At 35.5% G+C, this 15348-nt stretch overlaps 1 protein-coding gene and 1 long non-coding RNA gene across 5 annotated transcripts; both read left to right on the forward strand.

Annotated features, from left to right (window-relative positions):
- The first annotated feature begins 6696 nt into the window (after positions 1 to 6696).
- On the forward strand, positions 6697 to 12166 carry LOC107766847 (mitogen-activated protein kinase kinase kinase 5). Of its 4 annotated transcripts, none has more exons than XM_075249715.1 (10): positions 6697 to 7539; positions 8225 to 8842; positions 8943 to 9030; positions 9429 to 9491; positions 9582 to 9745; positions 9826 to 9901; positions 10225 to 10284; positions 10362 to 10487; positions 11159 to 11372; positions 11479 to 12166. In XM_075249715.1, exons 1-10 carry the CDS (start codon positions 7061 to 7063, stop codon positions 11520 to 11522), a joined length of 1932 nt encoding a protein of 643 aa, XP_075105816.1. In that variant the 5' UTR covers positions 6697 to 7060; the 3' UTR covers positions 11523 to 12166. The 4 variants fall into 4 exon arrangements, with proteins under 4 accessions (XP_075105816.1, XP_016441218.1, XP_075105815.1 ...); XM_016585732.2 differs by having other exon boundaries at positions 11159 to 11368; XM_075249714.1 differs by having other exon boundaries at positions 6707 to 7539; positions 8222 to 8842.
- A 1848-nt stretch (positions 12167 to 14014) lies between these two features.
- Positions 14015 to 14926, forward strand: LOC107766850 (uncharacterized). The gene is made up of 2 exons (XR_001643792.2): positions 14015 to 14463; positions 14590 to 14926. It is a non-coding gene; the product is annotated as an uncharacterized LOC107766850 (long non-coding RNA).
- The last annotated feature ends 422 nt before the right edge of the window (positions 14927 to 15348 follow it).

A 15348-nucleotide genomic window follows, 5' to 3' on the forward strand; every position in this document is an offset into this window, starting at 1 on the left:
ACATCACTCGCTTTCAGTTCTAAAGTACCAACAGGTCCTTGATCTCCATCGCCAAATAAATTACCTTTTGCAATATCACTTTCCAAAGCACAACTCGGTGCATGTTTTTCAGTACCAACAACTTGATCATCTGCACCTTTCTCAGTTGCTAACTCTTCATCATTTCTATCTTTACTTTATCTACAAACACTGGATTGTTCCTCTCCACCTTGTTGTTGAACATGTTCATCGCCTTCAACAGCCGATTCCTTACGTGTAGCATTATCATCTGCGACTTTACGCAATGCATCATGAGCAGTATGTTCTTCAGTCTCAACAACTTGATTATTGGCACCTTGCTTGCTTCCAATATTCTCAGTTGATAATTGTGCTTCATCATTTCCATCTCTGCTCAATCTATCAGCACTGGAACGTTCCTCTTCAACTTGTTCTTGAACATGTTGATCGCCTTCAAAAGCCGCTTCCTCACGTGTAACATTTACATCTACAACTTTATCTGATGCATCATCAACAACATTAATATCCGATGGATGTTCGTAACAGACATTCACCCTATCATATTCTCGATGGTTACTCAAATCGGTTGATCGCCTTCAAAAGCCGCTTCCTCACGTGTAACATTTACATCTACAACTTTATCTGATGCATCATCAACAACATTAATATCCGATGGATGCTCGTAACAGTCGTTCACCCTATCATATTCTCGATGGTTACTCAAATCAAAATTGTCATAGTCCATTCCATTTGATTTGTTGATAATCTTAACCAACTGTTCAAACTTCTCATCGAAATATTCCTAGAAAAATAATTACTAACAATGATTAATCTGAATAACATCAGCAAAAATAAAAAGACTTCTCTATAAATTAGCTTACCTTCACTTTTATAAAAACCGCATCCACAATAGCAGATCGCTCCTCCTTTTTAAATTTATTGAAAACTTCTTTCACGATCGTGCTTCTTTCTTTTTCTGCATGCCTTTGAACCTCCATCGTTAACCTCTAGAATAGACACACAACAAAAATTCAGATATAGAAGAAAACTTCAGCTCAAAAATATGTTGTATTTTTACAACAAAACCAAAAAACTTCAAATCAAAACTTACAGAACATATTGTGTCGAGTAATTCATTGTCATCAAAGTCAGTTGTAGAATGGTTAGAACGACTCTGGATACGAGATGATTTATCAATAAAATGAGTTCGATTCACTTCTTTTGATCGACTTCGACTACGTGGTGATTCACCAATAATATGAGTTCGATTCACTTCTTTTGATCGACTCAGAGTACGTGATGATTCACTAGTTGAAGGAACCACGTTAAGTACCTTTGAACGAATCCGGGTGCATGGTGATTGTCCAATTAAAGGCATTGAATTCAATTCTTCTTCTGTAGGAATTATTTCCAATACCTTAAAGTTACGATATCTCTGTTTAATACAAAAAAGTATATTATGAGAAGAAAAAAACTAATACGTCAACATATTAACACAAAGACAAAAAAAGTAACTTACTTCATGACTACTGAACATATCAAAAAGTTCGGGAAATTTAGGCTCTCCCACACATACATAACGTAACATCCTGGGAACCTGAGGGGTATCAAGGTACTCATCCTCTCTTATATACTTCTCCCGAATATCTGGGAAGCGCTCATAGAACCAAGCACATAACGGATATGGAAATCCACCAAGTTTATACTCAGTTGAACGTAATTTGTTCTGCTTGTCCAATACATGTTTTAGTGAGTAAATGAGCTTCTCATAAGCCACATTACCCCAAGGATATTCACCACAAACCTTATCATCTTCAATAATAGATGCATACTCCTCCATCACAAATGACTCGGTCTTTTTCCCAAACAAAATAGACTCTACAACAAGAATTTTCATAAGTTTCACAGCATCATCATCGCTCTCTCATACGTGTATGTGATTCACAACATTCTTTGGAATTTCATTCCGAGTCATAAAATCTCGAATATCCTTCAAAATCACACCCTTGGACTTACCAAAATAGCGCTTCAGAATATTGCTCTCTCGATTAATTGGTTTTTTCAACATTATGTGTTGTGATCCGCAAACCGCACATAATGTGAAAATTTTCAAGGGTGAAGGAAACATCATGGCCAAAAATCTTGAAACTAATGGAGTCTCGATCATTGGTGAATATTCTAGAAAGACACAGACAATGAGCCACCTTCTTGCTGTATTTGAAATTCTCTATATCCATAATGTATCGAAATGTACCATTATTAAGCTTATCCAGTTGTGTAGGAGTCAAGAAATTTACAATTAAACTCTTCAAATCGTGGTTCCCCTTCTAGTAACCCTTACAGTTAAACTAATCTCGAAACTCAAAATATCTTTGCTCTGGTCTTGTAGGTGGAGGAGCAGTGACATAAGGACCTGGAGGTATTATAGGTTGTCTAGGTGCTTTAGGTTGTCTAGGTACTTTAGGTGCAATTTGTTCAAAAAAAGTAAAATATACAAAAAATAACATCAAGACATTATCAAAAAGATCAGTTAAAATTTCAATCTCTAAGAAGGCTGAAGTTCAACAGTTACAAAACAAAAACTTCAGCTCTAGAGTTGAAGTTCGATAGTTACAAAACAAAAACTTCCGCTCTAGAGCTGAAGTTCGATAGTTACAAAACAAAAACTTTAGCTCTAGAGCTGAAGTTCACCAGTAACAAAAACAAAAACTTCAGCTCCTAAAGCTGAAGTTCACTAGTTACAAAACACAAAACATTTCAGCAAAAAAACATGCTGTAGTTTTTACAAAAAACAAAACACAAATTCAAATCCAAAAATAAATGCCAAAACATGAAAAAAACTTCAACTCCTATCTAAGGTATCATTATTTTAATAGTATCATCTATTTAACTCTCAAAATTTTTAAAAATTTGGACGTCTAATCACTGAAGAATTTATAGAATTTTCATCAACAACATAAAAACTCGTTCAAAAAACCTAAAAACACAATCGTAAAAGTAAAACTAATGCACTTATCAAACTAAAACCCTAAGAAACTATTTAATCATAAATACATGACTATCAAAACCAAAACCAGAAATCGTAAAATAAAACCTAGAAAGTTAATGCAATGTGGGAACAACGATTGTGTTCCCAATCGTAAAATACCTGTGATTAAATCGTAATGTGGGAACAACGACGACTAGCAGTTGAAAAATCAAAACAACGACGAAAATTGTTTTATTTCAGAGAAGAACAAATCAAAAAACGCGAATAACGGGAGAGAGAGACAGAGACAGTAGAGGACTAGCGTATACTTGGAGAGAAAATAGTCTTTTAATAAAGAATGACAAAATAGTCTTTTTAAAAGGCTTTTCACATAAAAACAGGTACGGGTGCAAACATAAAGACAAAGCGGCTACGGGTTAAAAAAGGGCACCCTGCAATTTACCCAACTAAGAGTTAATTAGCCCCCTTTTTTCAAAACTTATATTTTCTCCTCTTTTTCTTTATATCACACCTTTCTTCTCCATCTTTTCACCTTTCTTCTCTATTTCTTCATCTTAATCCATTTGAAATTCTCTTTCTCTTGTTATTATTGAGTTTATTTCTTATCTTTCTCATTTTATCCATCCTTCATTCTTACACAAATTTATTTGAAAGAAGGAACACAAAATCCCCAACAAAAAGGAAAATGCATAAAACCTTTTTAACAAAACACAATGGTACCCAACAAATATTTCTTACTCGTCTTCTCTGTTTCTTACCCAACAAATATTTGAATACTTATTCGTCTTCTCTGTTTCTGTTCTTCTTCTTCTACTGATAAAAATCACAAATCTAAAATCTCAATAAACAATTACAAAACCCTAGATATAATCCCGATTTCGAGTAGCAACAACAATAGATAGAGAAATTGATGGTAAAAACCTTGATTAATGAAGAGAATTGCTACTTAGAGTAGGTGTCTCTCATTCCCAATGAGAGAATTTTTCCGATGAGAGCAACACAACCATACTTTGAGAGTTAAATACGGACAAAATCCCCTTTTTATTTTTATTTTTTTCACGTAATTAGATTAACATATATTAGTTAAGCATGTTTTTAAGATTAACGCAATCAAATATCCACGTGGATTGCCACATGGAAGGTTTTAAAAATTATTTAGAGTGTGTATCATACGCACTAGTAAGGATGAGACGGGGGGGTATTTTAATATGAAGGAGGATATAGTTCATGGGAGTTTCGGGGACAGGTGATAGTTTAGGTAGGAAACTGACAAATATTGTATAGTTTAGACAGGTTTGATGGTATTAACTCTTAATAAAATTATATATTGATTAATAATCTCTTCAATATTTAACTCATGTAAAATACTATAATATAATTTCAGTATAACTGGAGGCGAACTCACCCCAACGGTAGGAGGCCACCGGCCCTCGATAACCTCGGGAGAAATGTGCGTATTTATTTTGGGTATATATTTGAATTGGCACCATAAACTACAAAGGTATGACACCTGCATTGGTTGATTTGGGTGAACAAGACATTTGATTCCCACTTCAGCATACCAAAAAAAAAAAATTGACATTAATGATAATGGTGCAACTCCCACTTTTAAATCTTGAGTCCGACTCTTGATCATAACTTGTTCACAAATCAATATAAAAAGGACAGGCCAGCGGGAACACAGAAGCCGCGCTATCTCGCTGGCATGTTTTGGTTTGTTTTGTGCTGACTTTCATATAAATTTTTGTCTACTCCAAGTCCTTGCTCCGTACAAATCTTGTCCCTTTCAGATTTTGCAATTTCCTGAGAAATAGATGCCGAAATAAATCGTTGAAATGCTTGATAAGCATAAATGAAAAACACGTTCTGTACTTTAAGAGGAAAAACGAAAAACACCTTGCTCCTCCGGTCCAAAATAAGTGATTTTTTGGATGTTTTCACACAGATTAAAAAATCTACCTTTTAGCATTAATTAACAATGAAATTGACCATATTAACCTTTACTATCTCACATAAATACTCCTAACACATATTCCAACACTATTTACTCCAAGGACAATATAGAAAAAAAATAATTAATTAATTCTTGAAATCTAAAAAAATCACTTATTTTGGATCACAAGAAAAAGGCCAAAAAATCACTTACTTTGGACCGGAGAAAGTATTTGTTTTTGCTTTTTGGTTGTTAATCTTCTCTTAAATTTTGTGACATTCACAATTTCTCTAGTCCTTTACAAGCCCTGTGGGGTGTGTGCACAATTAATATACGGAAGATCTGTTATCTTAAAACTAAGAATAAATAAACTGGGTTGAGGGTAATAATGAAAAACCAATCACAAACATTATAATTTCTAACGAACTATTTTCCCAGACAAAAAAAAAAGAAAGAAAGAAAGAAATTTCCATAAGAGCAACCTGGCTTAGCAAAAACTAAGAAATTCGTTGCTTTCGAGCTATTGAAATCTTTAAATTACAGCTTTTATTGTGCATGTTTTTCTATTCTGTCCTTTCCAATAGTGATCTGTGCTTTTTCCACGGTATAACAAATTCTGAGATACGTCGTATTTACAATTTTCATATTACAGAGAGCTAAAATTGGTCATACGGACATACCAGCCTAATATACTCCCTCTACCCAATAACTTTACTCTGGGGTTTAGAACGACTTATAGCCTGTTTGGCCAAGCTGGAAAAATCAGCTTACTTTGAGAAGTGCTTTTGAAAAAAGTACTTTTTTGGAGAGAATCAGTTTGTGTTTGGCTAATCAGTCTGAAAAGCACTTTTGAAAAATAATTTGTGTTTGGCCAAACTTTTTAGAAAGTGCTTTTAAATGTCAAATTACGAATAAGGACATGAATAGATTTACTTAATAATTAATATAAGTAAATAAATAATATCAAAATTTTGTTATTACATGCAATAATTAAAAAAAATTCATTTTATTTAAGTAAAATATGAAAATAAAATTAAAAAGTACTTAATTCTTTTAATATAAGTTAAATATATTAAAATTCCTTCAACAAATATAAAAACATTCACTCCTAAAGTCACTATATATTAGAAAGTTTCCTAAAAATAAGAAGAAATATTTATAAATTAATATCCTAAGTATTGGGTTTAAGGGTTATTTTGGTATATACTATATTTTGTTAAGGGTATTTTAGGTAAGAAGAAAAGCCAAAACTGCTTCTGCTTTTGGAAAGAAACTACTTTTTTCTGCTTCTTTGAAACTGCTTCTGTTTCTTCCAAAAGCACTTTTTTTCCCAAATAAGCTTGGCCAAACACCTCAAATTAGAAAAAAAAGTATTTTTGAAAAAAAAAACACTTTTTTTGTCTTGAGAAGCTTGGCCAAACAGGCTATTAAAGTGTTTGCCTATATTTTACAATTGTAGTAATTTGAGATACAAGTTGAAAAAATTTAAACTATAACATACTAGCCTGTTTAATTATTATTTTAATATTTTTTTCTAATTTAATTAGTATCTTTAGTTTTGAATTTAATAAAATGCTGTTACATGAAATGTAATAAACAAAGTACCACACAAGTAAATGTACAAAGAACAAGGAAAAGACCCAAATCATTCAAAGATTCAAAGAGGTGGGTCCAATGTGTTGGTCCTGTCACCGTCAAAAGAATATTGAAAAATGATGTAATTATTGTAAGTTTTATTAAAATAAACATCTTCTATTAAGTATTTCTTTTTTTATTTAAAGTTGGAAAAACAGAAATGTACTAGAAGAAAGAATAAAAGGAGGAGGAAGAAGAAGAAAGAATAGAAATGGGAAGAGGAGGGTATTATATTTTGACCTCAGGATGGAGATATTTTTCTTCTTGTCCTTTTCGTATCATTTTTCCTTAAAACTCTCCATTCCCTCCTCCTTTTAGAAACTTTTTCCGGGAACCCACCGACGCCGACGAACACGACGCCGGCGAGTTTCCCACCTTTAATTCCCTTCCTCCAAATAAAAACCATGCTCCTGAACCCAGGTTTGTACAGTATTATCATTTCCTAATTTAGGCGCGCGTACCCATGCATTGTGTAATATTTTTCATAACAACAACTAAAACAGGCAATGCGTTGGTGGCAGAACGCGTTTTCATCTTCAACTTCCTCATCATCAGCCTCCTCTTCATCCTCTTTATCATCCAAAGTACACTCTGACGATAGCCTTATTGCCTCCTCCGGTGGAGGAGGCAGCATTCGTTACCCCTTAAAATCCGCTTTTTTCTTCGCCCGCAGACGCCGTCACGCACGTGCCAAAAAACTCCAGAACCTCGCGGAGAATGACGTCGATGACTGGCGTTCGCACTATTCAGAAAACGAGAATTTGTCGTCCTCCAAATGTTCTTCCTCCTCCGACCGTCGTCCGCCTCCGCAACCTTTGCCTTTGCCGGAACTCCAGCTGTTGCTCCGCCACGACGCCGATGCTGCGGTTTCGAATGAACCCAGCGTTCCGTTGCCGTCCCCCACAGACGCGCATAATTCGCATCATAAAACTGGAGAGGAAAGAGATGAGGATACACATAAGGATGGTGTAGCGTCCCATGGAAGGTATACAATCTTTTTTCTCAACATTTTTTTTAGTTTTGCTTTAATTTCACATAGGATTAGATTATTACTTGTCTCATTATATTCCTATTTATTTTGTTTTTACTTGTGAATCCCGAATTGGATGTTTGTGTTTCTTTTTTGAAAAAACTCAGGTTACGTTAATACGGAGTGTTCGGTTTTCTTTATAAAATTAGACTTTTTATAGTGTTCCTCATTTCGAGGAGAGAGCTGAAAATTCATGGTTATTAACTCTTGAATTAGAGAGGATGGTCTAGTTTATGGATAAATCTTAACTCCTCCAAAAAGAGGAAAAAGAAACCAATGCTGGAGATGAAAGGATTGAAGTTAATAGATTCGACACTGAAACGTAGCCTAGTGGAAAGGATACTCTGACCTTCAATGATTAGATTGGGGTTGGGGTCAGCATTCAGCAAAATGGGCCACTTTCGACTCATTGTTGGTAGTGGCATTTTCCATGAAAAATGATTGAAGTTCAGATTATCTTGCACTTTTGCTTTTCTTCTCTTTTCAGATATTTACAAAATAAGAGGAAAAAAAAGAGATAACTTGGAAGGACATTCTGCTTTCTCTTAGCATGGAATTGGTCATTCAGTTGGCTAACTCGTGTAAGTTTTGGATTATATTGACACTGTATTTGTGTTCTTCTGTTATCCTGTTTCAGCAGATTATCAAGCCAAGATGCTCGAAAGAAGAAAAAGGAGCACTTGGGAAGTCGATTGTCTAGGAAGACACCTCAGAAGCTGCATGTTACTGATAGAGTCTCTGATATCAGGATCAGTGCGCCCATTAGTGCTCCTACCACTCCTTATGCAAGTCCTGGACTCAGCCCGCTCAAAGCTGAGGATTTTTTAAATCCCAATTGCATGGCATTCCCTGGTGCTTTTCAAGTTTGTTCTGCCCCGGAGATGCCTCCATCGGACACACCTCATTATCCAGGTTTCTCTTACAAAGTTATTCCGGAGAAAAATGCTTTTAGTGTTGATAATTCTCCTCATCATAGTCCAAGAGCAAGTCCTCAGAGGAGTAGAAAGATTGCAAGTGGATCTACATCGCCTTTGCATAACTTATTACCAAACGAGAGCTCAGCACGCCGTGAGAGTAGTGCTCAGGGTAATGTCCATCCACTACCACTTCCTCCTTTAAGTGTCACTCCGTCACAGCAGCCTACGGCAATTCCACCAGTTTCCCCTAACGCAGAGCTGACGCCAATCAAAGGCCAATGGCAAAAAGGGAAGCTTATTGGGCGTGGGACATTTGGAAGTGTATATGTTGCATCAAACAGGTATAATTTGCAAATAGATCTCATTGCATATAAGTTTGTTTCTTCTCGTCCATACACGTGTAGTTCTAAATGTTGCCCGGTGGCTTTTGCTCTTGACCAGAGAGACTGGAGCTTTATGTGCAATGAAAGAAGTTGAATTATTACCGGATGACCCAAAATCTGCTGAGAGCATAAGGCAATTACAGCAGGTTATATTTCCTTCATTCTCTTCGTTTCTTAGTCCTTTAATACTTATACTTGTGTCTTGATTTTGATTGTTCATAGTGACATCATTAAATTGTTTTCTCTATCTGTTGCAACTGATTCAAATATTTACTGTGGAGCTTCTTATCTGCAGATTTTTCTACACATTTATGAGTTAGTGACATGAATGATAAACAAGTACAACATGTTCTCCTTCTATTTTAAAAGAATAATAATTTATATTGTGTGTTCAAAGCAGCAGTAGCAAGCACATTGGGTATGAATACTTGAATGTGAATACATCTCGATAGCAGCCGCCAAGCACTATCATGAGCACATGAAAACATCTCTATTGTAAAATTGTTTCGACTTCTAATTTTCTCCAATTTTTATGATGGTATAGGAAATTAATGTTCTCAGTCAACTCAAGCACCCAAATATTGTCCAGTATTACGGCAGTGAAATAGTAAGTACTAATTGTTATTCTCCAATTAAGTTATATATCCATCTGAGCATGTTGTTCTCAATGAGAGTCTTTACTACTTTGATTGTGCAGGTTGGTGACCGATTTTACATTTATCTGGAATATGTTCATCCTGGTTCTATCAATAAATTCATCCATGACCATTGTGGAGCAATTACAGAATCCATAGTACGGAATTTCACTCGCCATATTCTTTGTGGATTGGCTTACTTGCATAGCAAAAAAACCATTCACAGGTAACAGTCTGAGACTTCACTTATGATGAGGACTATACAGAACATTCTGAAGAACAAATTGGAAATTTTTACATGTATAGGGACATAAAAGGGGCTAATTTGCTTGTTGATGCTTATGGGGTTGTAAAGCTTGCAGATTTTGGGATGGCTAAGCATGTAAGTTCTCAACTCAAATATGGAGTATACTCATTTTGTTTCAATAATGGAAGTAAACAAGTCGTTCGGAGATTCCCTATTCCTGGAAGCCAGTAAATGTAGAATTACCAATCACTTTGACTACACTCATGACTAGAATAACAACCCCAGTAGGAAAATTAATGTTTAGAATGGCAACTATAACAGTTATAACAAGGATACTTAATCTGTTTTGTTGTAAAGCTTGCAGTTCTTTTAACCTTTATAACTTACACTGACTGTGTTGTACTGCTGATTTTTGCTAGTTTTATATTCGATCTTGAACCTTTACTCTTTCTATGCAGCTTAATGGGCAAGCAGCTAATCTCTCCTTGAAGGGAAGTCCTTACTGGATGGCTCCTGAGGTGCTTTGTTTGAAACATTACTTCTGCCTGATTACGTTCTCTTACCTCTCATGCTTATACCTTTTGTTACCTGGCAGCTTTTGCAGTCAGTTATGCAGAAGGATACTAACAGTGATCTCGCCTTTGCTACTGACATATGGAGTTTGGGCTGTACTGTAATTGAAATGCTAAATGGCAAACCACCTTGGAGTGAATATGAAGCAGTAAGGACTTTGATTCACTCATGCTTAGCTCACACATACTCTTTTGGTTTTCTCATGCTTAGCTCACATGTAATCTTACTTGAAAGACATGCGTTTCTGTTGCATGCTCCTGTAGGTTCACGTGCAACCCTATCTAGAGTGAGAAGGAGGTTTTCTCGTAGTTGTAATTACATTCATTAAGACTGATTCTACTATATTTTGCATCATGTCGAGGAGCTTGTTCGATTTCACTACACTTGGGTTCATTTGGTTCGCAGTAGATGGGTCCATATAGTTTCCCAATTCATAGGTGTTAAACAAATATTTGACTTTCTTTCATGGATCAGTAAGTAATTTCATTTTATTAGTAAGATCTGCAGAGATACATTACTGACTCTGCATAGAACCAATAAAGTCAAGCAACTCGTCTAATTGCCCCTCCTTTTGTGTCTTTGCTCTCAAGCACAGAGTTCAATAGTTTCTTTCATCCTTTAATTTTACTCCAATCACTAATCAGAACTCACCGTTTAGTTTTCTTCAAATGTATGATCTCGTAAACGGACGCTAAATCTTACAACAGTCGAATAAGTCGAATGCTAGTTTATCTCCTATTCTTGCAGGCTTAATTTGTAAATTAACATGTCAGACTGACTATACAGAGCTGCACCACATTAACCATATCCATTTTGCAGGCTGCAGCCATGTTCAAGGTTCTAAAAGATACACCTCCAATACCGGAAACATTATCACCTGAAGGAAAAGATTTCCTACGCTGGTGTTTCTGTAGGAACCCAGCGGAGAGGCCCTCGGCCAGCATGTTATTAGAACATCGATTTATGAGAATCTCTCATCAGCCAGATGTTCCTTCTTTCCTCAAACCAGCTGGTGGAGTACGAATCAAAGTAAGTACGTTCAATTCCTCTCCCCTCCTCTCCTCTCCAGCTCTTCTTCCTCCTTTTCTTTTTTATGGTGTATGAGTTATGATCTTTAATGCAATAATATAATGTAACAGGAAAAGTTGAATTCTCAAAAAGAGCAGACAACATACAATCTTGACCAAGGGCGTTTATCTCTAGAGAGGTAGCTCTCAAAAGAACTGTCAATGAAGTGAAAATTACATTCCAAATGGTGGAATACTTAGGCTAACACATCCTTGATATGGGCATTTCTTCATGCCTGGACACTTAATCTATATGTGCAATTGGGACAGGCCAACTGTGTGTCATCGATTCCATCGGAGCCCCATCATTTCGCTCGTTCAACTCCTATGGCCCTGTCCCCAGTTAATTCCTACCCTGCTCGGTGTATTGATGTTAGCATATTATAAATGTAAGTAATTACCAAAACCAGGTGCAATTACGAAACGTCAACTGATTTTGCAATGGAAGTAGCAGGACATATTTTTGGTGTCGCTTTCCATGAGAGCTGGATTTGTGAATACAATGGAGACCTTTATACACGTGCTCTACAGATAGCTTGCAGGCGAAAAGCGAGTTGGAGCCAGTAGGTACTCCGCCTTGTCTCAATATGTTACACCTTGAGAGGAACATAGTTTTATCGTCCAGGGAAGTCTTTTTCCTGCAGACCTTGGAGTTTAGAAGTAGGTTTTCTGTAATGACTTCCAAAGGAGGAGCTTCAACAACAATCAAAAGAAAATGAAATGCTTTGACCATTTATACAATTCATTATTGAATCTCGTACTCTGCATTTTTTCTTTTAAATTTTGACAAGCATGTCTAGTGTTTATGGTGTATGGAATGGTCGTTTTTGTGCAACTTGAAGCACTGCTACTCGTGTGTAGAGGCCAGAATATTTTGTTTTGTCAAATGTCATCATGTTCCCTATTACTTCAAGACGAAACCTGAAGTAAAAGGATTAAGTAAACGGGTGATTTGCGCAAATAGGATACTTCGGTGTCAGTATTGATTCTTCGGAAAAGGTCCAAATATGCCTTTTGTACAGTATGAAATTGAACATATTTGCCCTTTGTTAATATTGCAGTCACATAATTGATCTCCCATAGTTGGTCCATATATGCCCTTGCAGTCACATAATTGATCCATATATGCCCTTTTCGAAACGGAATCCACCCAAGCTAATTAGCTCTTTCTTTAATTGTATTAAAGCGTATTACAAATACTATTTCCTTTTTATTAGTACTTTTTTTCTTTACCTTTATCTTTTCTTTCTTCTTTTTTCTTTTCTTCTCTTTTTTTTCCTTTTTCTTTCTCCCATATCCGATTTCCTCCATTGCTGATGCCTTCTCCATTTTCGTCACCAATTTCACGTGATTTTGTTCCTAAAAATCAAACCTACACTATCAAAAGCTTCCTAGCGAGAAGGCACTGGTTCTTCTAAAAAGAAAGAGATGAAAATTGTCGGAGAAATTTTTTCGGTGGTGTTAATTTGGTGAAAGTAGGATATGGTTATTCAGATTTTGAAGGTGTTGTTCACCATGGAGCTTCAAATCTGAAGGGAACAAAACCTTCAAAATCCGAATAACCATATCCTATTTTCACCCAATTAACACCACCGAAAGAATTTCTGCGACAATTTTCATCTCCTTTAGGTCAGAAGAACCTGTGGGGTTTGTGATAGTTAAATTAGTATGAATTCATGAATTTTGTCAAGTGAAATTGGTGAAGAAAATGGAGAAGGCATCAAAAATGGAGAAACTCGGATATGGGAGAAAGAAAAAGGGGAAAAAAAGAGAGAAGAAGAAATAAAAGAAAAAGGTAAAGAAAAAGTACTAATAGAAAGGAAATAGTGTTTGTAATACACTTTAGTACAATTAACGAAAGAGCTAATTAGTTTGGGTGAATTCCTTTTCTCTAAGGGCATATATGGACCAACTATGTGACGGTAAGGGCATATTTGAGCTAAAGTATTAACGAAGGGCAAATGTGCTCAATTTTGTATAATACAAGGGTATATTTGGACCTTTTCCGTTATTTTTTGACCCACTTGTCCCATAGGCAAAATTTCAAGTTTAACAAATATTGCCTCTCCCTTGCCTGATGGACAACATTTTTTACTTTTGATCTTAAAGGTTTGCCAATGAGGCAAGCGCAGGTCAAAAAATTAAGACCATCTATTTTCAAAGTCAATTGATATAATTTCTTGTAAGTGAACGGTATGACCAACTGAATAGTGCTAGAAAGAAGTCTTTAAACAGTAATTATAAATAATATTACTCCGTCAGGTCTACTTTAATTGATTTTTTGACTATTTTCACACATATTAAAGAATTCACTTTTTAATATTAATTAAAAATAAAATTGATCATATTAACCTTTATTATTTCTTGAATTTGTTCATTGGAAATATAACAAATATTCATAAGCTTTTTACTCCAAGGATAATTTTGGAAAAAATAAATTAATTCCTTTTTGATATCTAAAAAAAATCAAATGTTATGGACCATAAAAAGAAAACCAAAAAATCAATTAAAGTGGTATTAACTTGAATAAAGAGAAGTACAGGAAACCCTTTCGGTGGTAGGATGTAACTGGTATTTAAAATTCATTAGGTAGATGAGTGAGTACAAATTGAACACGGAGTGAACGATGCACTGAACAATGAAACAAAATAAGCTAAAATTGAGGTGGCACGTAGTGGAACCTTGTTTGGAGCAGATATGGAAAGTTAGGTCAACAGAGAAGTGGAGAAACATTAATGAAAGAAATAAAAATGATAGAATAAAGCATGTAGCTTAGGCTGTAGCATAAAAACAGAAAGTAGAAAGACTTTTGGTCTTCTTTCCATTTTTGGCCCTCCAACCAAATCAAACAAACATCCCCCAATCGAAGTGCTATCACGTGCCCTTTCTTTTGCCCGTCCATCTCCTTTCAATATCCAAAATTTCCATAAAACTAAACCTTCATCTTCATCTTGTTTGAGAGAGAGAGATGGATCCACCACAGGTACAAGCCATAGACACCTCCAGCAAAAGCTATCCCCCAATTGAAGACGAGCAAGACAAAATAGTCGACCAATGGTATATTATTCCAACTTCCCCTGTTTTGCTCCTTTCTACTTAGTACTATTATTCTGTTCTATATTTTCTTACTGTTTTAATTAGACCGATTTGGTTTACTCTAATCTTTTTATTGTGTTTCTGCAGTTGTTCTTGCTTTTACGACTGTACTGATAGCCTTTTGGAGTACTTGTGCTGCTATGATTTCTGGTGTTCCTAGGGATACAATTTTTCCAAAAGGGAACTTGTTAGATGAACTAATTATGTTCTTTCGCTTTTGGTTAGCTTTATTTTGCAGTACATTACTCGAGTAACATTAAAAAAATTATAATGAGATTATCGTTGGCTTCTTATTAGGTTATAGTGGTCTTTTTCCAATTATATGCCTATGGTTCATAAACTTATATGCTAGAAAGAATTTGAACCCTTTTTGATCGTGCATTAATCAATTTTGATAATTAAAGAGGCATTGGTTCTTTCAGCACATTTCTGATAAAAAGTTTGTGTTTCAGTTGTGAGCCTTAATAGATAAAGTAAAGGGAAGTTGACAAATGATAACTAGTCATAAATTATTGAAGAATGGTCAGGTATTTTCTCCCTTCTGCCTAGTGCCCAGGGATACTGGTCTGTACATCCATTGGCATTCTGGCCTAAAGTGGGTTTCCCACTGTTGGTGGAGCCCTATATACCACTTTCTTTGGGCATTTGCATCTATATCCGCCTTTTGTGTCACGGTTTAATTTGTGTCCGCTTTGCAAAAAAAATTGCAAGCGTACCTATTTTTTTGCATAACTTCAGCATACGAGGCTGAAGTAGCAAAAACAATCATGCAAAACTTCAGCATTCTAGTAGACGAGCCTAAAGTAGCAAGTGTGCTGAAGTTTTTGTTTTGTAACTGGCGAACTT

This window comes from Nicotiana tabacum, chromosome 3 (assembly GCF_000715075.1).
Source record: "Nicotiana tabacum cultivar K326 chromosome 3, ASM71507v2, whole genome shotgun sequence".
In the NCBI taxonomy this organism is placed as follows: Eukaryota; Viridiplantae; Streptophyta; class Magnoliopsida; order Solanales; family Solanaceae; genus Nicotiana; species Nicotiana tabacum.

What these genes read in the sequence shown, in the direction of transcription:
- LOC107766847 (XM_016585730.2), top strand. Translation starts at nt 7,061, where the DNA reads ATGCGTTGGTGGCAGAACGCGTTTTCATCTTCAACTTCCTCATCATCA. An exon ending in GGTGTAGCGTCCCATGGAAG is followed by an intron (nt 7,540 to 8,221) that starts GTATACAATCTT and finishes ATCCTGTTTCAG; the next exon opens with CAGATTATCAAGCCAAGATG. An exon ending in GTATATGTTGCATCAAACAG is followed by an intron (nt 8,843 to 8,942) that starts GTATAATTTGCA and finishes GCTCTTGACCAG; the next exon opens with AGAGACTGGAGCTTTATGTG.